The following is a 25,776-nucleotide window of genomic DNA, read 5'->3' on the forward strand; positions in this document are numbered from 1 at the left end:
ACTGAAGAAAAGAAATGTAACTTATGTTGGCACTGACTACTGACATTTTTGACAACACAAAAAACCATAATTAAGATATAATGTCATCATGTCATGTCAGATTGCATTGCGAAACAGTGGTTAGTTGACTATGAAAGTCATGGTGATGTAAGTCAGGGAAAATGTGCCACACCTGTTCTAAGTAATCTAGTGAAAAAGAAAATAATGAGAAAAAAGTGAGTAACTTGCTTGTACAAAACATGCATGCTCGTCACTTTTCCTGTCCTTCCTTTTCTGTGACACACACAGACACACACACATACACAGTGTATCAGATGTATTTATAGAAATAAATCAACCACATCAAAACCTTCTCCAGTGACAAACCGCACATCTGCATGGAACAAAAATCCATGTAAAATACAAAAGCCACAATGCAAAACCTGGGTGGCATTTAAGCTTAGGTTTGACTAAGCTTATGTTCACACAGAACACATTTTTACATTCCACTGCACTGCTTTTGTTTTCTTTGTAAATACGTGTGCTAGAGAGACATGTTTGACTGATTGACAGTCTTTTGTCAAGCCTTTCTAAAAACACAGTTCAAACATGTCTAGATCTTGCGTTTTTTGTTCATTCCACTGCACTGTTTAAACAAAAATGCATTCTGTGTGAAAGGCCCCTTAACTGTTTAAAAACACTACACTACAGTTGGTACTTGTTACACACTTTGTTTGGAACATAGTCCCAATAAAAAAAATCCATCGTTGAGCAGTTTCAAGAGTTTTCATGTCTTGTTAATAATTTCAATATGGTTAAACTTTTTGCTCCTAAAGAGGCTTCATCCGGTGTGAAATACTATACAGCACATCAGCTCACATTCACACAGGAAGTCTTCTTGAAGCTCTATTCATGTGTCAACCCAAACTATTGACCTTTGTGTCAGCAGCTTGGATCTTTAACCATTAGCGTACAGCCATAGTATGTATGAAACCTTGACCTATAACATGTGTTAGCATGTTATTTATGCTTACACACTACTGTTCAAAAGTTTGAGGTTTTTAAAAGAAATTAATACTTTTATTCAGCCATGATTAGGGATGTGCCCGAAGCTGAATATTAGTTTAGAAAGGAAATTACACATTCTACAGAGCCCCTAAAGGAACATGGTATTGGAAAAAAATATGAGATGGATTTTGCGTTTGCAGGCAATAGGGAGACGCTATCAATATTCAGGTATTGAAATCGCTGTTGAATGGATGCTAGTTTTTTTACTTTCATTTTCCAATTTACTCTGTGTAGGCTATAGGAAGCAGTGGTACTGACCACACATTTTACAAGAGAAGATATTTGTCAATAACGCTCCTCAGGATCTGTTGAGACATCATCCTGTCAGTCATCACGTCTTACTTATGTCACGGTTCTGTTTAGTTGGTTTCATTTTCATGGACTTTTAGTTTATTTTCAGTCACATGTGTTCCTTAGTTCAGTTTCCCGCCACTCTTTAGTTGTCATGGAGATTCATTTATTATCACAGGTGTTTGTCATTATTTCCCTCATTTGCTTTGTATTTAAGTTGCAGCCTTTTCAGTGTTCATTTGTCCGGTCACAATCACCATAGTAAATCACCATATTCGAATGATTTCTGAAGGATCATGTGGCACTGAAGACTGGAGTAATGATGCTGAAAACTCAGCTTTGCCATTACAGGAATAAATGACTTTTTAAAAATATATTAAAACAGAAAACCGTTATTTTAAATTGTAGTAATATTTCAAAACATTATTGTTTCTTCTTTAAAAAACATTGAACAAATCTTACCAACCCCAAAATTTGGAACGATTCTTTTCATGTCTCTAGTAGGGCTGTTGAATATGAATGAATTGCCTTAAGTGCATGATACAGAGATTAATTAATGAAATGACAAGTTAAAACATTTGTTGACCGTAGCTAGTAAATTAAAACCTTTATGACCGTAGCTAGATTCCATAAATGGGTAAATGACCTTGAATACACACACTTGAAGTAAGAGATATTTACGAGTGAGACTTTTTATAGTCAGGAAGTGTAGCAAAGGCAACATTTATGATAATGGATGTAATTTTGAAGTCTGTGCAGGAAACTGACTCAAAACTACAAACCTCAGTAGCACGGATTTTGCGTATAGGAATGTTCCCTATATAATATCTCCCATAAAACCAGTCAGACTTACCCAGACTCTTCTTTCCAGTTCTCTTTGTCTTTGCTTTGGTGTGTTTTCAGAACCCGCTCCAACTCCTGAGGATGAGAGAGGGGAAGCTCTTTTACATTGTGTGGTGCACTGAGTGTGTTTATGTACACATGTGCATGCTTGTGGTGTCTTTGCTTGACAGATAAGGATTTTAAAAAGCAAGTACACAGGAGGAGTATGGATCTGTGTGAATGTTTAAGCATACCTTTATACACGACACATAGGGTGCATTGTGCTGTAGATCTCCCTCAGACAGAATGGCCTCTTCATCTGGATTTGGGTCAATAAAGTCATATGGTTCCTGATCTGCAGATAATTGACATGAGAACACTAAGGTGAGGCACTTTTATTCCTGTAAACTTATACTGTAATTGCCAACTACATACCAGCAATATGACATGCTACTTCTCACAAACACCAAGAGGCTTTATTTGTCTTTTGTCTTTTTTTTTCTGTGATGTTTCTAGGGCATGGGTTTGCATATCAGTAAATCATGACTGTAAAAATATGTAGTGGTGTCAATCAAAAGTCAACAAACAGAAATTATGTTTTATCTCTTCAATGCACAATGGAATAAGTTAGTTCTGGTATGCAATGCAACAGCTAGTTCATTATGTTATGTCTTCTAGGGAATCGGATTTTGCATATTAGTATGTCATGACTGTGATCATAAGTAGTGATGACAATCATAAGTGAACAAACAACATAATTACAGAAATATATGACATATCAAGCCTTTCTGAATAAAGAAGTGAATTTGCGGCTATAGGTAATTTCCCGACTTGTCTGAGTCGTTCACTTAATAACTGACAATTACTGGCTTTTATAACACCATTTTAATGACAGAAAGAACAGGAAATTGTGTTGGCCTCAACAATCAAGTGTCTGCACGCTACAGGTGAATTAGATGTCTGATAACTGTGCACAAATGTTTATGGCTCACTAAGGCTTTGCAGGACAACAGGATACAAATAATCGGTTTCTAATTCAATTGGTTGAACAGCAAAACAAAACAAAAAATAAAAAAACCTTACCTTATAAATAAGCATTTTGAAATATGCAATTAAAATTTGATTTTTGAAAATCACTTATATTGTGTGATTTGGTGTATCTACACCGGAGTCTGAATTCACTCGCTTTTAGGGATGCACTGATTTTGAAATTGTGTCTGACATGTACACTACTGTTCAAACATTTGTGGTCAGTAAGATTTTCTATTGTTTTTTAAAGTCGTCTCTTATGCTCACCAATGCTGCATTTATTTGATCAAACTGAAATAATACTGCAATTTAAAGTAACTAAAGTAACTGTTTAAATATATTTTTTGTAATAATTTATTCCTGTGTTGGCAAAGGTGAAATTACTTCAGTCTTCAGTGTCACATGATCCTTCAGAAATCATTCTGATATGCCGTATTTGGTGCTTGAGATTTGGTGCTCGAGAAACATTTCTTATTATTGATCAACTTTAATGCTGAATAAAATTTAAATGAACAGTGTTATTAAACTATTTCATATATTTCTAAAGCTTAACTTTAAGTAAGCATTAAATTATGTTAATTAAATTAATTAAATTATGACAACTCTTGGAATAGTTTAGCATGGTAATGGATATAACAATGTTAATGTATTTAGTCTTAGCGACGATAAGCAGAGGTAGAATCCTGTCTCTTATCTTGGCATCATTACTATGGTGTCTTATGGTACAAACAAATCCAAGTTTATTTCAAAGTGACAAAACAGACAGCAGACCTGAGTATCTAATGTCATGAGTCATGACACAATACACAATGCTGGATTGATCACTATCAAAGAAATAAACAAATACACAATGTGAATAATAACCTATGGCCAATATTACTAATGCTGAAAGCACACCTTTGTTTGAGTCCAGCTTTGTGAGAAGTATGTGTGGGTCAGCCCGCGCGGTCTCAGACACTTGAGAGTGGAGACTCATTGTATCATCATCAGATGGCTGGGGAATGACAGACAGAACAGGATTGAGAGAAAAAAACAATAGAAAGGAAATAAAATATTTTTTAGATTTTTTGCCTCTGGCAAACTGTACTAGAGATTTACCAAAGTCCCTTTAAGACAAGTCATTATACGAGTGACGCGTTTTATGTTATTCTATAGTCTTTGTATTTACTCAGTAATTGCTACTTGTTTTAGATCGTCTTTCTTGAACATCCAGATCAGGTCAAGTTCCACAGGTGTGCACAGCCCACCTAATTATGAGCTTAACTCACCCCACCTCAGGCCCTGTTTGCAACTGGTATTAAGATGTGTTTTGGTCGATCAGATCATAAGTAGAAGAGTGAGAGACATACCCGTTTACACCTGTTATACACCTGTCTCTTTTGTCCACTTTCAACTACTTCTGTCCTGATTTCTTCAAGGGAGGGGTCTATGGGTGGGTATATGTATGGGTTTTTCAGATCTTTTGATCTAATGGACAAAATAAGCTTGCGCAATTTACATATGAACGTGCATGGAGACGACGGAAAAACATACGGTGAACAATGGCTTTCGTTTCTGCTCTGATATCCACAAGATCAGCTGAACGCGGTGAGTGCGTGTTGGAAATCAGGAATGGTGAGAACATTGTGCTAAGGTCAGTAGGCGGAGAACAGGTGGCCTTTTGTCTCTGTGCGAACACATTCGACCACATGAGCATTTACGACCACATCACATAATTCAATTCAATTCACATTTATTAGTATAGCATATTTGTATAGCACTTTTCACAATACGCATCGTTTCAAAGCAGCTTTTCAAAAAATGCATGAGTCCACATTACAATTTAGAGTGATCTGTTAGAGGTAATTGATCTGTTAGAGGTAAAAGTTATGTATTTCAGAAATGTACATAATACAAAATCACAGTTAGCTAAAAATGTATTCATTTAAACAATGTAATAATTTAAGGCAGAAACAATGAGCTCATTGAAGTAATGAATACACCAAGAAATCAATCCGGTCTAATGCGTTTTCGACTACCTCTGGAAGTGGTCGAAAATGGACAAGCTCAAAAGTTTTAGACCCCCTTTACACCTGTTTTTAGAGTCGTACACTTGTGATCCGATCGACCAAAACATCCTAATACCAGGTGTAAACAGGGCCTCTGTCTACTGTTTTGATTGTCAGGCAGAATTAATTCAAAACTTTTTTCTATTATATCAAGTAAAAAAAACTCAATATTTGAGCCGTTTGCAGCACTAACTATATATGTGTACAACTAATGTGTCTGTGTGTTTACCTCTGTAGTCGACAGTCTTTTGTCCCCATTGTCACTGCCAATACCGGAGTCAGGGCCATGGTTTTTACTGGGATAAAAATCTTCCATACTACACAAACAAACACATATTCATGTAAAACAAGAGATAAATAGACACACAACATAATTTCCCTTCACTACACTGAGAGTTGGATGAGGATAAATTCAATGAAATAATAATGAAGCATATCACACTTGAAAGATACAACACTTTTATACAATAGTCATTGGCCAATTGCGTAAATGTTGTGTCCCGAAGATCCTCTTCTGTGTGAAACTACTTACAGCACTGATTTGTGAGCTACCACTGATAGGTTTAAAAGATATGTACAAGCCTTCGTTACTACTTAAGTCATCACATTAGAACTACAGTAGCAATGATGGCTAGCAGCTAATCATTAAAAAGAAATTATTGGAGAAAGAAGGAATCTAAAGCTTTGTACAGACAGATCACAAAAATCTCTAATTCAGCTGATTTTTTTAATCTACTGAAAAGCAACAAAAAAAAGTAATATTGTTGAATAGATATTGAATATCAAATTAATATATTAATTTGAGTAATATTTTAAACACAATTTGCCAGTTACTTTGCAATTGCTCCACCAACAAAATAGTCTCAAACAAATTCAAAGCAGAACCATAGGACATCTCCAAGCAACACAGAGGGGTTTCATTCCTGAATGAATCAGCCTTTCTGAACAAATCCTTTGAATGAATAATAAAATGACTCACAAAAAAGTCACTAGTTTCTTAAATGAATCAGTGCTTTTGAACAAATGGTTTGAATTGACAACTCAATTACTCGCTCTAATGTTTCTTAAGTCAACCAATCATAAATTCAAATAGTACAGCTTAAATGCATTGCTTGTTCAAAGAACCAGTTCTTGATTTCCCCTTGCACTGCAAACAATTTTATGATTTATGATTTAGCATTTATGATTGAGGCGGGTTGTGCTACTGTACGAGGTTTTGCCAACAGTTTGAGGATACACTAGGGTTACGAGGTTTAGTCACAAGCTTTAGTATAAAGCTATTTAGAATAAAGTTCTATTCAAGGTCTGGTATAAAGTATAGGGGGGAAATAATTGTTCAAAAATAACGTTATTAATCAGTATTTTTTTCTAATAAAACTTCCTTCTGTAATGTTACAGAAGGAAAGCAGAACAGAAATGTTAAAATACTGATTCTGCTCGGAGTGAACCATTGATTTTTTTCAAGCCTTGCTGTAGTTACCTGTCTGTTAGCTGCTGAGGTAAGCAGCGCTTTCCCAAAGAAGGCAGGTCAAGTGTGTCTGGTTTTTTATCCAGGCGACATGCCTGCAGGTTTAAATACTTAAAGATGTGGATCTTTCCCTTCAGGCAGATCTGAAAGCAAGGAAGAAAATGTATCTAAAAACCGACAAGAACGTTTCTAAACATCACAGAAAAAAAACAGCCTCTGTAAAAGTGGATCACTGAAATTAATATTGATTAATTGAAATAAATAAATGCTCTTCTTTTGAAATGTCTATTTTCACAACTGTTTTCAACACTGATAATAATAAATGTTTCTTGAGCAGCAAATCACAATATTAGAATGATTTCTGAATGATCATGTGACACTAAAGACTGGAATAATGATGCTGAAAATACAGTTATTTTAAAATGTAACAACATTTAGCGTAACTGTTTTGTTGTATTTATATCAAATAAATGCAGCCTTGGTGAGCATAAAAGACTTCTTTTAAAAAAAACTGTTTTTTTTTAATCGCACCACATACATAGCAGACAGACAGACATTATAAATAGTCAATATTCATTCTCATGTAAATATTCACTTTAAGTCTAATGCAGCAATTTATGTAAGATACTGCAATGTGCTAACACATCATTGACATAATTCTTCTTAAAAAAAATTTAACTTGACTTGAATCCACCTGTACACTCTCCCTCTCTCCCTCTCTCCCTCTCTCCCTCTCTCTCTCTCTCTCTCTCTCTCTCTCTCTCTCTCTCTCTCTCTCTCTCTCTCCCTCCCCCTCCCCCTCCCCCTCCCCCTCCCCCTCCCTCTCTCTCTCCCCCTCCCCCTCCCCCTCCCCCTCCCCCTCTCTCTCCCCCTCCCCCTCCCCCTCCCCCTCCCCCTCCCTCTCTCAGCATTGCATTTCCCAGGAAAAACTAAACGGACCAAAGAACATTCCAAACAAATCCAAAATTAATTTCAGTCAAGGGAAGAACATGCTGAGCTCCACAACTGCGTGTCTGAGCAAGACAAGCCATAGTCAGGGAAAACATGATCTTTGTTTTTAGTTTTTTATCAACTTATCAGACAGAACAAAACATTACGCATTTTACGTGATTGTCTAAAAAAAAGGATTTTTCAGATGAAGAGGAAAAAGGACCAAGCCCTTATCAACAGCTCGCATTTCCTAAAAGACAATATACTGATGAGATTAAATCTGAGTTCTCAGAACACAGTTCTTTGATAACGCTGTGACTAGAACAACATAATCCTACACATCATCACACTCTGTGAAACAAAGAATTTTATCGTTTGATTTACTGCCCACAAGTACAGCAGCATGTGTCTTCCTTTCAAGCAAGAACAACACTGGAGAAACTTGGGTTAAGTGCATTGCTTAAGGGCACAGTGTGACGGCTGATGGGTCCCATGGATCCTTACAGTAATCAAACTGGAAAATGAAAAGTGTGGTTTGGTTAGAGCTGTGACGATGGCAGATTTTTACCACTGTGATGGTAAAAAGGCCAAGCACCACAAGTTCGCTGTGTTTTGGGGGGAGGGGGGTTGAGTGGTTGAGTAGCCTATTTATTTACGCAAATAATACACAATGCAGAAATTATGCTTGAAATGTGATTCAAACTTTCGAAGTTCACTCAAATTTAAACACTACAAAGTCCTTGAACATTTAAGACAATTGAAATTACTCAATTTTGAAACCAAACCATGTTTAATAATATTTCTCCAAAAAGATAATTGTGTCATCACATGATCCTTCAGAAATAATTCTTCTAATACGCTGATTTACTGCTCAAGAAACTTTTCTTATTATTATAAATGTTGAAAACAGTTCTGCAAAAAAAATTGTGGACACTAATAGTTTTTTTTCCAGGACCGTTATTTTTTGAGGGGGCATTCCTATGTGGTACCCCAAGTAAGATTAGAAAAAAAATTAAATACCATCATTACTGCATCAATATGCTTGATATTTTATGTGTTTCGCAATGTCAGCCACTGGATGGCGCCAACATAAAAAATTTTACCAACAGACAGGAACAACAATCAAGCAAGTCTTCAGCTTCAGTGCCACACATCATGTGAAGAGATACACAGTAACAGATGAGTACTACTGAAATACCTGGGCGGGAGGAGACTGCATGGGGTTGTTGTCAAGAACGATGTGCTGTAACTGCTTAAGTTTACGGTAAGATATGGGAATCTCAGTGATCTTATTACAAGAGAAATCCAACCTGATCAACGGCAGATGAGACAATTCTGTGAGAGAGTAAAGGAGAAAGAAAGGGGAAAACTAAAGATATAATGAGGAATTCCTTCCTATCTCAAAGTAAGTAGCATAACTAGCATAAACACTAAATGTGTTGAATGTGAATTTATATCCAGCTAAGCTTTTGTAGTTTTATCCGATTGATGCTTCTGTTGATATATCTGTCTATACCATCCGGTAAGACTTGTAGCCAGTTTCTTCGTATGTTGAGCTCTCGTAGCGCGAGTAGTTTCCCCATATGAGCAGGAAGCACCTGGATCTCATTACAGCTGATGTCCTGAACACAGAAAAAACATGTACTGTGTATATATGAACATATCGTATACAAATATTACACGTGTATTTTCACATACTGACCAGTTCCATGAGGTCTTTGGCCTTTCCGATCTCCTCAGGAATAGACAGGAGTTTATTGTTGCTGACCACAAGCACTTTCAGAGGAAGAATGAAGAGAAACTTGGGGAGAACGGACAGCTGATTTCGACTGAAAACATCAAAACACAAGGATTAGGTTCAATAGTCTTCAATAAATACTATTTAATACCATCTCTCACTTTCTTTAATGAGGAAACCCCAACAACAACTGAAAAAAAAAATTAAAGCTCTTACAGTTGCTGGACAAAAATACACTACTGTTCAGTGGTTTGGGGCTGGTAAGATTTTTTTATGTGTTGAAAGAAGTCTCTGCAGCCTCACCAAGGCTTTTGATTAAAAAAAATTCACCCAAATTTATTTGATAAAAATACAGTAGAAACAGTAATATTGTGACATATTACTACATATTTTAAGTAATTTTTTTCTATTGTAATATATTTTAAAATGTAATTTATCCATGTTGATTGCAAAGCTTTATTTTCAGCATCATTACTCCAGTCTTCAGGTGTCACATGATCCTTCAGAAATCATTCTAATACACTGATTTGCTGCTCAAGAAACATTTATTATTCTTATCAATGTTGAAAACGGTTGGTCTGCTTATTTGGATACCATGATGCATTTTTGGGAATTTTGGAATCAATTATTTTGCAACATTATAAATGCATCTTGATTCTTTGCTGAATAAAAGTATTAATTTATATAAAAAATAAAAAAAAATAAAAAATTACTGACCCAAACAAGCTGCTGAAAATTCTGATTTGGAACCGAAGGATTACATTACGTTTTAAAATATATAAAAATAGAAAGATTATTATTTAAAGTTATTTTACTTTTATGTATAATTATATCATAAGTTATTTTAAATTGTAATTATATTTCACAATGTTAGTTTTTACTGTATTTATGATTAAATAAACACAGCCTTGGTGAGCACAAAGTTTACTTGACAACAATTGCACCTGCAGTCGATTCCAATGCATTTCTATGGGTCTGAATTTGATTTAAAAGCGGTTTCAGTCAAAAGACATTATTTTAACAGCTTGATCAACAACAGCATAATAGACAGATGTCAAGATAGTCTTAGAAATAGATGATCTTAAAAGACAAAGACATCATAGTGTGGGTGTTACCTGATGTTCAGGTAGGTGAGCATCTGTAGGTTTATAATGGCCTCTGGAATGACCTTTATGCAGTTGTGATAGAGGTTTAAAGACTCCAGCGGCGCAAACATACAAACTTCTGGAGGGAGTTCACAAAAGCGGTTTTTCGACAAGTCTGTACAGAAAAAAGATAAAGTCAGTTTAACGTGGCGAAGTATACTGTGAACATTTTCAACTGAAAGATACACACATTTACAAATTAATAATGCATGCTAGTGTACTGCACATCCAAACAAACAGGAAGTTTGAAGCCCCTGTTACTCAGGAAATGTCTACAGGTAGAATGACTGAATAATTGAATAATTAATTGGTTGATTAGTCTGATCTATAGGAGTTTCACCTTATCAGACATTGACAAAGCAGCAGTGTAACACACACACACACAGAGAGAGAATGCAAGAGAGAGAAAATAAGAGAGGTAATTATTGATTTGTCAAGGCGGTACATTTAATTCAGATGCGGTGTGAAGAGCTCCGTCACAAGCTCTGCTGTTGTGACACCTAGCAATAAAACGGCTGAGATTCACAACAGTGAAATGAATGTGACCCGCTCACTTTTCATAAAAAAAAAACGGTCAAAAGAATGTATCACATTGAAAATATGCTTAAATATGTTCAATTGACCGTTCGCAGGCCCCTCCCCCAAAACGGCTATTGTCCAATCACACATCATAGCAACCGTTACTATGTGAGCAGGTCCGTCAAACATTGACTCCAAGCAAGATGGTGAAGCGGTGCGCCCACGGCGTTTGTAAATCGGACACTAGATACCCCGAGAGATTGTCTGGAGGAGTTGTGTTCTTTCCGTTTCAAAAGCCGAAAACACAACGTGCGTTGTCCCTACAATGGATAAAAACAGTGTGGACGGCCCCACTCCCAGTTAAATGTGTCAGACAATGAGATTAGTCAAAGACACATGGAGAAAGCAGATCAAGAGGATCAAGAGGATCCACAAAGGAAGTACGTTTTCTTAAGTGTTGTTGTTAACATGATATTTTCGGGGAAAATATCATGAAAATATTTCCATGATATGAGCAGCAGTCACTAGCGCAGGCAGCACCTGTAGACTACAGTTTAGACTAACGTTAGAGCAAAATTACTAAATATTCAGCGCGAGTTATATATTTCTAACTCCAAACAATTAGCCACTGAAACAGCTTATAGAATCTTCTTCAAGGCTGTGCTGGTTGCATTTGAGGTAACGTTACAGGTCATGGGGTTTCTCAGATTTCGCTTGAGACCGGTTTGAGACCTTGAGAGCATTATTAGCCTCGATAGTAGTCGTGTCTCCTTCATTGCGTATTTTTATATTTTGAATATATCCCTCCACTGCATACTGTAACCACTTTTGCCTCGATCTGGAGGATATCGCGGAGGTATTGCTCCAAAAAAGGTCACTGACGCACCTCTTCCCGTCATGGCAATCTGTGGCGCTGGTCGTGTTTGACCATTTGTTTGACGGGCGTAGCAACAATAACTAGGGGGCGTGGCTTTTGCGAACGGTCAAACTATTACACAACAGTTAGTCCGTTAACAGTTAGCAGTTAGTCAGTGACACTTTCTTGCCAGTTACATCATTATGCCATTAGGTGGTGACAAGTGACTTTTTGAATCATTGTTTTTTATTTTTTTTATTCAACTTTCATAAAAGCTTACAATGACATTTAACATCAAACATAAGCCAAACAGATATTGGGGAAAACATATAACAGATCTTACATTGTAAGGATTAAAACATAAAAAAAAAAATATATAAGAGGTCTTATTGAATCATACTCAAATGATTTGTTCAAAAACACAGTTCTGAGACAATTAAAGGTTCATCTTGCTTTGGCTTCATTTGGGACCATTTTGACTGGTAAAGCACACAAAAAAGGATATAAATTGATAGCCCTCATCCTGAGACATCAATCTCTCAAAAAAAAAGAAACACCCAGAATTATAACAATTTCAACCAATCAGAACTGAGTTGTCATTGTGCTACCATGGGAGCAGACATGCATGCAGAAGAAAAGTCATGTCAACTTCCTCTATAATTCACATCCCATTTGAAAAGAGAAATGTGAGAGGAATATAAAAGACTAACTATATCAAAGCAGACTGAAAAAGAAGAAATACAAACAGAATTATTTTGTGCCTGTTACAGATAATATCCTTCAGGAGTTTGAGGCCAAATGCCAGCAAAAAAGAATTCATTAAATATTATGGGTTTGGCACTTGTCAGCCAATGAGATGCAAGCAGGAAAAAAAACTATTTGATTGTGCAGCGGTCGTTGCCAACCTGAAACTGTGCTGCCTGGCAACTCTTACAGACTGGAGCAGTGTTGCTTGGCAACCGTTACCAACCCAAACTGTGCTGACTCCAACCTCAGAAATTCCTCTTGAACAGCCTTCAGTTGGCTGATAGAGAGCACAGCAGACTCACGTTAGTTTAGCAATCGGGCTTCAACATTGTCAACATTTACACACCACGCAACATTTCACTTCAAATGCTCAAACGTTTAAAAAGATCATTGTATTGTATCATCGTATTATACATACGTTTATTTGTGTATGTGGCGAGGGGGGCGTGGTTCAGCGAACCCTGTAGCGGGAGAGAGAGGCGGGAGCCGAGCGGTAAGTGAGTAGGTCAAGTGCAGATGACGAACACCTGTGTCTGATTGCAGTGATTGGCGCGGAGAGACCGGATAAAAGCCAGCGGGAACGAGCGAGAGATGGACTGGAAACTCGCGTGCAGAGCCGAGAAACGCCGTCTGTTTTGATTCTGTTTGATGTTGTGCGGTGTCACGTAATGCCGAGTTCAGACTGCACGATTTTCAAAATAATCGGGTCACTGTTGTTTTCACACTGCATGACTATCTGGGGTAACATTCAGTTGCTGCTGTGTTCACACTGCACGATGGATCGGCGACAGGAGGTTTCACACTGCATGACTTTACAAAAGAAAGAATCGCCGGCAACTTCTGCCTGGTCCGCAAACTACGTTTCACAACCAAACAAACGCGAGAAGTGATAGGAAATAACGGAAGATCACAATAGTAAGAGACCGGAGTTCTCGCGCGACACTGAATTTATTATTAAAAATGATAGCCTACAAATTGTCTGTGCACTGATTTGTAGCGAGAGAAAAAAAACAACAACGAAAAAACAGTTTATGCAGGAAATGGTTGGGAAGACGAGGGGAGCAGGGACTGTGTTTTGCAAAGAGAGTTGGGGGTAAATAAATAATTTTGCAAATGTCCTGCTGTTGCTGCTGGTCATGCAAATGTTTGTGCTTTGTTTCTGTTTGATATAATTGTAAATATAGGCCTATCTATTAAAATACTGATATTCTGGTCTATAACTCCTCCTCCTCCTCCCTGTATCTTGCTCTCTCATTGGCTGTCGGTCATCGCCGATGTAGTTTTCAGTCAGAACACATTCACACAGCAGGATTGTGAATCGCCGACAGGTCCAGATATTTAGCATGCCAAATATCTCACGGCGTCGGCGATTCTCTCAGATCGCGTCTTTGCTCATTCACACTGCGTGATTGTCACTCGCGTGAACGAGCACCGATTTGCCTGTGATTTCGGGCTTTTGTCGGCGATTTCTCAAAACCTGTCGGTGAGCCAAATTTGGGGCTAAAATCGTGCAGTCTGAACTCGGCATAAGTGACACGGTGAATGCGCTCGTGCGCGGCTCTCTCTTTTTGTTTATCTTTTTGTTCTATAAATAAATCGCGAGTCCCAGTCACGCCGACCCCGGTCTTCTTCCTTCTTCAAACACTGAACCTCATCACAGTGTGGTATAATTTTCAGATGTGCATGTGATCATGTGCTAGACAATGCAAAAATCTTTTTTCTGGTCCAGTCGGCCGAGGAGTCATGTTTTGGCCAGTTAAGCCTAGTTCACACTACAGGATTATAAGCCCGATTTGCAAATCGTTGAGCTCGCCGACAGGTCAGGGTGTTATCGCGTGCAAATCGCGGGGGATTAGCGGACGATGGACGCTCGCCAATCTGTTAGTATGAAAGAGCCAACAACGCATCAAAGACGCTCGCTGACGCCTCGCAGACGCGTCGCCGAGCCCAGAAAAATATCTAGCATGCTAGATATCCAGAGCTGTCGCCCGACTCAACCTCAGTGATGTCATGAGCTACAGCCAATCAGAGCAAGGCATGGGTTGCTCCAATCAGAGCAAGGCATGGGTCTTCGTCTTCTTCGCTGGGTATTAGCGCGCGTGATGTTTCGCGTCATTTCCGGTTCGTTTTATCGCATGATTTTTTGTGACAAAACGTGGTTTGTAGACAAGATTGAATCGTTGGGTGACAGAGTTGTTGTCAACTCGTGTAGTGCGTTACCTCCTGTTGCGGATCAATCACGTTGTGTCGTGTGGTGTGAACAGCTCAACAACTTGAACACTCCTGATTTCACAGAGAGCAAGTCATGTAGTGTGAACCGGACAGTTCAGCCCGACGTTTTAAAATCATGTAGTGTGAACTAGGCTTTAGCTGTAACCATACCCGCACCACCCTGCAAACCTTTATTCATTATATTATAATCATAGACTGTAAAAAAAATAGATTTTTAAAAATACTTTAAGTTAAGGGATTTGTGCTTTTAAAAATGATAAATCATTTTCAGTCACATTTGAAGAATATGACATGATGACTGGGAACAGAACTTCAAAACTATAAAACATTCTTCAAAATATCTATGTTCTGCTGACGAAAGAAATTCATACAGTTTTGGAATGACATGAGGGAGAATAAATGACAGAATTTACATTTTAGGGTGAACTAACCCTTTATAGGTGAAGTAAGCGATATTTGAAAAAACGCAGTTTGAAAGTTGGACAGACCGACAGCCAACTTTCCGTGTAGCCAATCAGCATTAGGGGGCGTATGATGGTGGAGGAGAGAGAACGAGCAAGAGGGAGATATGAAGAAAGACTGAAGAAAGAGAGATGGCTGAGAGACATTACAAAAGAGATAAGCTCATAAGAATATTACTGGGTTAGAAGGGTTGTGTGGTTGATGAAGGGTTATGATCAGGAAAGAGCTTTAGGACCCACGTTATATTAGAAAAGCTTTCCAGCGCTGGAGAGAGCTAAGCGGGAAGGCCTGAAAACAGACACGGAGGTTGCTTTAAATCCACAAATACACTTGTTTTAGGTGTCACTGTTTATCTGGAGCTGCTGTGCTGTTAGTCCAGTCATTTTAAGCCAAAATGGGGGTCAACCTAGAACAAATTGCAACAGAAGCAAACTCAACTGATTTTGTATCCCACCCAAAAAAGCCCAGAAGAATCCCATTAGGGGAAAGTTTCGAAAAAGACCCAAATATAGCCTATATACGCCTATTCATTATTTTTCTTACATTATTTTCATAAAATGACTAGACTATGTTGGCAACTAACAACAAACTCTTGTTTCTATTTACTCGTGTATGTGTGTTAATTTTTTGTGCTTCCTTGTCGTTGGTTCATCATCTTCGATTTTTTTTTCGTGAAGCATTATTTTGTTGCGCTTCTGCAACGATAAATAGACATCCACTCTTGCATTGCGTGTGTAACGGAGGCCAGCTAGTGAGAGTTGCGCAGACTGATGACTGCTAGAGAATGTGAGGGTGTCCTCACATCTATAGTAAAATATTACGACAACCGGCTAATGAGGACATATTACTGGCCCTTACTGGTTAAAGGGGCATTATGCAGAAATCCCGTTTTTGTCAAACAGCGACCCCTAGAGTTACTGTGGAGTGCTTGAATTTAACGTTACTGTCGTAAATACCACTCACTCAGAGCGTGACATGGCCTGTTATATAGATAGTATACAATAGTACATTGTGTTTAATTTGTCGTTTAATGAGATATAATATATGTTGTTAGTGGTGAGAATTTTCACGTGATTAAATACATAGATCCGACAATTTTAATGGTCCAGAGGCAGAACTTTTGCAAGTGTGTCAGAGGTTCTGGGTTCTAGTCGGTACTAGTAGTATAGTTTATTTTCCTCATCAAAACCGATTGTTTATTAGTGGTTGTATTTCAAGCAGGGACATGTTTTTTGTGCATTAGGTTTTGTGATTTTACCATAACAAAATATAGAGAGTATCTCAGTCCCCGCAACGGATTCAGGCGCGCGTCACAACAGAACACTGTAACTTATCTGCACCACTGATCGCAGAGGCAACGAGCACTTTGGTCACTTGATTTCAAAAATAACACATTTCAGATCGCCTCTTATTTAACAAACGGACGAAATGAATGCTCTACTAGAGTTACCTGGAGATGTTTTATTTGTTTGTAATGGTAACGTTACATCCGTGCCGCGAGAAGTTTCAATGGGGACATAACACACCCGCAAATTATGCCTATGCTCGTGTCCGACTCCTCGCTCGGTCAGTCTGCCGTTTCCTCTTTCTCTGTTCCTCCGACAATGCTTTCCTAGCTTTCTGCATCTTATATGCCGGCTCAGCCATGACGATAGTGTGACAAACTCCATCCATCTACCTTGTTCCTGTGTGTATGTGTGCAGTTGCCGTAAAGGAATATGTTACATCGCGAGAGCTGATATCACGCGATACTTCCTGACGCGGCCCGCCGCACCGAAGTTGCAAGTGGGATTTTTTCGCTCACAGGCACCAGGGGGGGTCGAGACGCCCACCATTCAACCCGAAAGAAGTTATATAAACATTTCAATAACTCTGAAGCTGTTCAGTTAAGCTAAAAAAGCTGCATAGTGTCCCTTTAAAAAGGCTTATAAATTAGAAAAACTTTTTTTTATCTAGTGTTGGACATGTTTCTGTGATGGGTAGGTTTAGAAGTAAGAGCAGGTTTAGGGCCATAGAAAATATCATTAACCTGATATAAAATCAATGGAAGTCTATGTAATGTCTTCACTAGTGAAACAAATGTGTGCATGTGTGTGTCAATAACTGTGGATACTGGATGGAGATAGGAGAAGTGAGCGAGGAAGCGATAGAGGGATGAATTGATGGGAATTCCTTGAGACAGCGACGTTTCTTAAATCAGCTTTTGTGTGTGTGTGTGTGTGTGTGTGTGTGTGTGTGCGCATCTTTTGGCACAAAACCAGTGAAAGAGAGCTCACTAAAGGGAAATTATTCTCATCTTTTTTTGCTCCTCTGAGTGTATTTGCAACGAGATCCTGATTTGATATCTTTCAGCTATGATCACTTTATTTGTTCTTTTTTCCCATTTCTCCTTTCTTTTTGTTATCCGTCTTTTTTACTCAAACAATACTTAGACTGAGGCACAGCTGTTTAGCAGAAGGTGCCAGACCCCCACCGTACACACACACATAAATGAGAAATCAATGTGCTTTTAATGCATGGACTTAAGGCCAATGGAGATGATACGGGCTATCAGCAGGCTTCCTTAATGTCTTCATGAGAGGGATAGGGCTCAAGTTTCTCACACACACACACACACACACACACACACACACACACACACACACACACACACACACACACACACACACACACACACACACACACACACACACACACACACACACACACACACACACACACACACACACACACACACACACACACACACACACACACACACACACACACACACACACACACACACACACACACACACACACACAGTGGTTCATGTGTTTTATGAATATGATAATTGACTGCATCAGAATATTTTAATCCGTCTTCTTTATATTTGCTCCCTTAGACAACAGATTCTCAACCCTGTCCACTGTAAACATAATAATGATAGATTGCATTTGATTGCTGTTGCTACCAATTAATTTCCTTTGTGAGAAATGAACAAATTCTCATGGACAAAACCCAGAAATATGACATTTCATAGAGAATTCATAGAGATCTGTAGAAAACATAGGCCTACTTCAGTCAAAAACACTGCAAAAGCCAAAGGTTGGCAGACAGCATGTTTGAGCTTAAAAGGAATTGTTCACCCAAAAATGTTAATTCTGTCATCAATTTCTTTCCCTCGTGTTGTTAACATAAACCCATAAAACGTTCATTCAAGAAGACAAATGAAGATATTTTAGATATTTTACCAGTCAATCAACATTCTAAAGTTTGTGTGTGTGACATATAAGAACAAACTTCACTGGTCCTTGTGCATCAAGCTTCCGTTCAATGCGTACAATCAATGTACACGTGTGTGATGATTAATGTTTAGATTGTGTCTCATCAGAAACCTTGGATTTAACTGCTCAATTGATACAGATTACTTTTACCATATTTCATGAAGCTTGAAAATGTTGCTTACCTAAATTTTCAATAGGATGAACAAAAATGCTAAGATTATTAAAAATATCTGAATTTGTGTTCTGAAGATAAATGACAGTCTTATGGGCTCAGAATGACATGAGGATGAGTAAATGACAGAATATAAATTTTTTGGGTAAACTATCCATTTAAAGCTGAAGTGAATTTCTGAACCACTAGCAGCATCAAACAGAAATGCAAAAACATCACTCTTTCTGAATACGATCAGACAAGACCGCCATAGACCCTATTGCTGTGTAGGGCTCATCAGCATGCACAAACAGCGCATACACAGAAATCATTCTCACACACCCTTGCTCGAGCAACAGTCCCAGCACGTTTATAGTGAGGTGAGGTGTTCATTTTAATTGACCAACCCTCCTTCAATTACCATGGAAACCAGCAATAGATACTCACAGAGTGACAGGTTCATTAACAGGAGTGGAAAGGTTTGGTGGTTTGTTAACACATCCACACAACTTCAACACCATCCACATACCCACACTAACCTACGGCCAAATACACAATCACAGTGTGACAGTCAAGTCTTTTACATTGTTACAAGATATCTATTTGTATAAATGCTGTTCTTTTGAACTGTCTATTAGACAAAGATTCCTGAAAAAAATGTATCACGGTTTTCACGAAAATATTAAGCAGCACAACTTTTTTTAACATTAATAATAATAATGTGGCGTCCCAATTCACCTACTTATACTATATGTATGTAGCCTACTCTTTTTGTTGATAAAAAGTAGATGCGTTTGAGTGCGTGAGAGAAGCTTTGGGGTATTACTACCACGTCAAAAAATGGTGCTGTGTCGCATAGTCATTTGCATTCTGTCACCGTAAACTGGCCTGTCAATCTTCCCGTCACAGTTAACAACCTTATTTAAACAGTCCACGCTTTATTTGCAAATTTGCATTATTCAAAACAATTCTTTTAACCATACTGAAGAGAATGTTGATCTGACAGTCATGGGTCTTTCATGCTGACAACTTTGCTCATGTTTTTTGCATAATGATGCATTTAATAGTTATTGGCCAAACGTATGTTTTATTAAAAAAGAAATATTCTTCATCAAGTTATATATTTGACAATTAATAACAGGACATCTCTATTTAACCCTCGATGTCATGTGCATCCACCGTGTTTTTTTATTCGTGTTTCTTGTTCCCCAAAACAAGGAGTGTGCACAGATCCACATTTCGGAAAGAGTAAACCATCCAGGGACGTGGCATACTCTTTTCAACATGCTATACTTCGGGATACATTTATTCTAATTTCACATACTATTTAGAATGAAAACTTCCTATGCACATTGGGACACAGGGTAAGGAATGTCTCTTGAGCACCAAGCGATTTTTGAAGGACAATGTGACACTGAACTGAAGATGGAGTAATTTGAATATATTTTACATTTTAAAATATATTAAAATAGAAAACTGTTTAAATTTTAACATTTCAAATTGTAATAACATTTCACAATATTACTGTTTAACTTTCCATTTTGGATCAAATAAATGCAACTTTGGTAAGGAAAGGAGAGCTCTTTTAAAAACATTTTAAAAATCTTACAGACTTCAAATTATTGAGTACCAAATCTGTTAATAGCAGGCTTCACAGCATTATGCGTATAATATCCCATACTGAGGACAAGCATCCAAAGCACTGCATATACTGGTGACCAGCAGCAGTGTTTTTCAGCATTCAATACTGACATAGTATGAGATTAAGAAAGAGACTGCAGTAAAAGAGGGTATACAACAGATATTCTCTTGTTCTCTGCATGTATTCATCTCATTTTCTTTTTGTGGACTCCTTACATTTTTCTGTCTGCCTCGCTCGCCTGCTCTTTGTGTCTCTAACATATCTCATTTTTATTGCACTGAATAAATGTTATATAATAGTCAATGAATCTATCCAAAAGAGTGTTTAAGAGAAAGAGAGTGAAAAGAGTCTGAATGAAGGAAGTCAAATGAAACAGCACCTCACTGTATAATGTTTTACTCTTTACCAGGGACTTTACAGAGAAACATGTCATATGATGAATGCAGTATTATTTACCCTTACACATACAGTACAACTTTGTTAATTCTTCCACAAAAATATTTTACACAGACACACATCCAGTCATTTCACATCCAGTATGAACCTTTCTGTTAACTTAAAGGTCCCCTGATATGAAATTTTCACTTTCTGAGGTTTTTTCACATTAATATTAGTTCCCCTGGCCTAGCCTGTATTTGGTCCCCTCGTGTCTAGAATTTTCAATCGGTATAAAGCGAGCTTTGGCTATTTTTCTCTTCTCTGCAGCTCAGACGCGCTGATCTTGAATCTTCTCGTTATGACGTCATAACGAGGAAAGGTTACCTCCCCTTTCTCTGCTTTGCCCGCCCGGAGAATTTGGCTCGCCCATGAGAAAACGAGCTGGAACTTTTATGTGATGGGAATAGATCTAAATACTTTAAAAACTTCTCACGATTCGTTAATCTCGATAGCTGTAATAGTAAAAACGTATAATAGCTGTAGTAAAAGTATTCGAGAGAGTTTCACATGTAATACGTAGCTAATTCATATGCAAGCATGTCAGCCAATCACAGGAGTGGCCGGTTACACTGAATCCCACAGCAGACACGCCCCTTCAAACAGAGCGTTCAAATCAGAGGCTAAAATCAGGCTAGGAAAAATGCCTCTTATTTCTAAATTATGACTATTTTTGATCTAAAAAACATACTAACATTATAAGGGCAACCCAGGAAACATTATAAAATAACCCCATGTCAGGGGACCTTTATTGTTACATCCGTCATTGATGTTAGTGCTAATCGGCTAACGTATGCGCTGTTATTGACACAGTTACCACATGTGCTCCGCAAAATAATTTAGAAATATACTCAGTTTCTTGATGGACATACACTTGTTAATGCTAATAGAGGCATCTCATAATGTACGATCACTGAAAAATGTCCTGCTTAATTCGTCCCTGCGATGGAGGTTCGGGTTAAATAACTAGTTCTTCCCATGTAATAGATAATTGACATCATCATTACTGTCCTTACAGTGTGTACAATCGCTAAGGATTTACAAAGACTCCGGAGCTGAAATTCAGTTATGGTAATGGGCATTTCGTTTACGACACACGCTGTATACGGTAGAGGTAGACCAATCACAACAGAATGAGCCATCTGACCAATCAGAGCACAGTAGGCTCACGGAAATGAGGGGTTTAGAGAGAGTGAATCTTTGGATGAGTATTTTTCAAGTCTTTGAGAAATTAGTTGATGTGCAATGTATATAATGAGAAAATGAAGTTGTTTTTTTACTTTTGATGCATGTAAACCTGTTGTAGGAGACCTCCAAAACAAAATTAGGAACCTTTAAAATAGCATAATAGGGACAATTTAAAGCTGCAGTCCGTAGTTTTTCCTCTTTGTCGCCATCTCTGTTCGAAATCTGCAATTGCAGTTATTCGCGGAATTATTCACTTTACGTGAGTTGTGCCTCGGCACGGCACAACCCACGTGCCATGCAACCCCCGATGAATCCAATGTTTTGTGGATACTGTCATTCAGAATCACAGATTCTACTTTTTGGAAGTATGACACCGAGTAAATTTTCACCGGAAAATGTCATCTGAACAAGTAAGTGTATGAATTAAGCGAACAAGTGCTACATAATTGAACCATTGAAATGTCTTACCAGTCCAGCAGAAAAAAAGCCGTCTCTGCGTTCGTTTTGAAGCCTTTCAAAACACTTTCAAAAGCCCTTCCGATATTTATCCTTGTTTTCGCATGGGCCGGTTGCAGTCTCTTTTTTTCTGTAGCCACTCCGAAGTCTTTTGCATTTTACAAAGGGTAAACCCGTTGTTCACTGTTGATTGTCGTTTGAACCTTTCTGGATCCGCCATCAAATTGATAAGTTAAGTTAAGTAAGATAAGTGCTGTGAGAAAAGGCTATAAATCTTCACCTCCAACATCCTCACACGCAATATAGCCTACTAGCCGAGACTCCTTTATGTGTACAGATGTGACGTAATGAAGCAAAGACATGCTCAAATTTCCCGCGGAAATCCACCAGTACCACTGGAATTAAAAACATGATTACAAGCTTACCGTTTTGAATCGAGCTAAGGCAAGCAGAGAGTTTTGAACACTGGCTAGTTATGTACTTTCTCAAAAATATATGTTGGATAATTTTTTACCCAAAAAAGTTACGGACTGCAGCTTTAAGCAAAAATTTTATTTTTTATATTTTGTAATAATTGTGTTTGTTTGAATTGAATGTCAGTAGTACTTGTGTAGAATAAAATTCTATATAAAAATTATAAAATCTAATTTATATTTAGTACAAATTAATGACAGTGTACTGATTTTTTTTACAGTAATTGCAGTGTATTACATATAATTATAGTACCATGTAGTTACTGTAAAACTGAAATACGGTTATAGCACAGTAAATCTTACAGTAACTTACTGGCAACAGTGTTGCCACTAATACCCTTTTGAAATGTCTAACAGTGTACAGTCAGTTGAATGTCTGTTGGGGGAGCATCAAAATTAGCAGATATTAAGCAAGACAGTCTACAACTCTAATGACTACTAGTTGACATGCAGATGCAAAGTTACTTATAGTATAGTCTAAAGTGGACTATCGAAATAAAGTGTTACCAATAATTATATTTTGTTCAATCTAAAAGCAAAAAGGCAACCTGAAAAAGTGTTTGCGTCTGTGTCATACTCTAGGTTCAGTATTACAGGACAAAGTGAGAGCTCAGAAACACTGCTCTAACATGCCAGTGGCAGAACAATCTCTCAAAATAATGTCAACATTTCTCAGTCTAATTAGGACTATTAGACACTCCATTTTGGTGTTTAAGACTTGAAACCCAAACTTTAAATATACAGCTCATAAACACTATATCTCACCGAGTGAAGTGTATCAGAACAACATGAAACTAACTCAAGTGTGATGAAATTGGATCACTTGTACAAACAGCGCAGTCAATATGCGGTGTATCTATGTTTGCTACAGTAATGACAAAAATGTCAGCACAACGCCAGGAGACATTTTTATACAACGACTGAAAGTAGGTGTCAGTGTGGGAAAAAACTGGGAAATTTTTCCTCTGCTCATATTATGACATCTCACTAAGATGATAGACTTACAAGGAGCATGTCAGCGTGAAATATATAAGCAACATTTTATGTATGCGTGCATATGTATTTGCTTAAAACTGCTGACTCCTTTACCCATTCACTACATAGTGAATGTCACACTGAAAAAAGAATGAGAGAAAATTAGTGTTATCCAGCTGCAGTTTGTTTGAAGCTACAAATGTCCTGAAAGACGAAAATTGGATGAAATCCGATCTGACTGTTTACACTGAAACATAGGCTATTCCAAAATAAAGATTTTACAGCACAACAGCACATATGGACGTGGTTTGGATCGTGTTAGTAAAATGAAATTTATGTCATTGTATAGTTTTTTTGCTTATCAGATTTTTTTTTTAAATACCTGACAGATTTAACATAAACCGTAAACAGAAAAACATGATTAACATTTTAAAAAAGGCCTAGAGCTCAGAATGAGTGTTTAATAAAGCTACAGTATCAGAGACCTGAGAACTACCTTCAGAAAGTGAGAAGAGCTGACTCATATATCATCAGTTTCACTTCATTTTAAACCCTGAATTAGCCTAATTTTGTTTTAGATGCATTTCTCAATGTCGACTGGACTGAGTGCATTCATCCCTCTTGACTGATCTATCTGTTAGTTTATTAACTTTTCAATGCATACTCCCTAAAAGTATTTTTTCTTAGTGCTGCAAAGCTTCACCACACTTACCCCTTTTCCACCAAAAACGAACTGGTTCGGAACTGGTGCTGGTTCAAAGTTGGTTCGGAGTTGGTTCAACTTGCGAACCTTCTCAGAACCTGTTTGTTTTTCCACTGACTAGAGCGCCCAGCGAACGACGTCGTTACGTCACTGTGTACGTCGCCATACATCTTAGCTAGAAACGCTTGCAAGTACATTACTTTGGGATTATCTCTAACTCGTGAACCAAGAAGGCTTTAAAAACAATTGAAATATGTAAGTCTTTTAATCTTTTCCTTTGATATGTAATCTTTTCTGATTAGTTATGTACTCCTGTCTTGTCTTTTTTTTTTTTTTTTTTTTTTTTTCTATATTGTGACTGTTTTCTCCTTTGCTTACATAACGTTTTCGATAAAAAAAAAAAAATAATAATAATAAAAAAATAGAAACGCTTGCGCCAACTTCAAGCATAACAATTACAATGGCGGACTACATCGTGTTTCTGCAAATGTTTCTCCTGGCTTTGCGATCCTATATTATGTCAGAAAATATGTTATCTAAACCCGCCCCCAGCTCCCGAGGTAAGCATGACGTGGTAAAAGAACGGTTCTAGTCCAGCAAAGAGTTGGTGCCGCTTTGGAACCAGTTTTTCTGGCCGAGAACCGGTTCTTTGGCTGTCGAAACACAAAGAACTGGTTCGCGCGCAGGCACCGGCTCCGAACCGGCTCTCAAAATGCGTTGGTGGAAAAGGGGTAGTTGTGATGTGCTGCCCAAACTACAAAGACCATGATACTGAGCACAAGAGTTTGAAGTTGACACCTTACAGATGGGACCAGCATGTCACATGTGTAATTACCTCAGTCTCTGGAGAGTGCTGTGTCTGTGTGTGTCTGTGTCTGTGTCTGTGTGTGTGTGTTTATCTGTGAAGGGCAGAGAGGTCTCCTGCCTACTGTCACAAGATCTCAAGACCAGAGTGTACATCACAGGAGGACATGCAAGGAAACTCAAGCAACACCAGCAAAATTAAGTTACGTAGTTCATCTTAAAATCTAATAACGCTGAATAGCAGAGCTCAATGAAACAGACTGTGACGGTGCTGTCACTTGCCCCATGCATTTTTATGACTTGATACAAACATTGTTTTTGGTAATTCCACTGATTTAAATGTCACCAA

The 25,776-nt window shown here is 37.8% G+C and overlaps 1 protein-coding gene across 3 annotated transcripts in view; it reads right to left on the bottom strand.

Annotated features, from left to right (window-relative positions):
* lrch2 (leucine-rich repeats and calponin homology (CH) domain containing 2) overlaps positions 1–25,776 on the bottom strand; it is a 131,009-nt gene that overhangs the window by 89,292 nt on the left and 15,941 nt on the right. For all 3 annotated transcript variants that reach the window (XM_056237874.1, XM_056237873.1, XM_056237872.1), the window contains exons 2-10: positions 10,489–10,633; positions 9,338–9,464; positions 9,152–9,257; positions 8,834–8,970; positions 6,718–6,848; positions 5,467–5,554; positions 4,087–4,183; positions 2,415–2,515; positions 2,192–2,256 (exon numbers count right to left, since the gene is read on the bottom strand). In XM_056237874.1, the coding sequence (XP_056093849.1) occupies positions 2,192–2,256; positions 2,415–2,515; positions 4,087–4,183; positions 5,467–5,554; positions 6,718–6,848; positions 8,834–8,970; positions 9,152–9,257; positions 9,338–9,464; positions 10,489–10,633 (997 nt within the window). The remainder of the gene's footprint in view (positions 1–2,191; positions 2,257–2,414; positions 2,516–4,086; positions 4,184–5,466; positions 5,555–6,717; positions 6,849–8,833; positions 8,971–9,151; positions 9,258–9,337; positions 9,465–10,488; positions 10,634–25,776) is intronic.

The sequence above is a fragment of the Rhinichthys klamathensis genome, unplaced genomic scaffold (assembly GCF_029890125.1).
Source record: "Rhinichthys klamathensis goyatoka isolate OS25496 unplaced genomic scaffold, OSU_Roscu_1.1 h1tg000501l_1, whole genome shotgun sequence".
Classification (NCBI taxonomy): domain Eukaryota; kingdom Metazoa; phylum Chordata; class Actinopteri; order Cypriniformes; family Leuciscidae; genus Rhinichthys; species Rhinichthys klamathensis.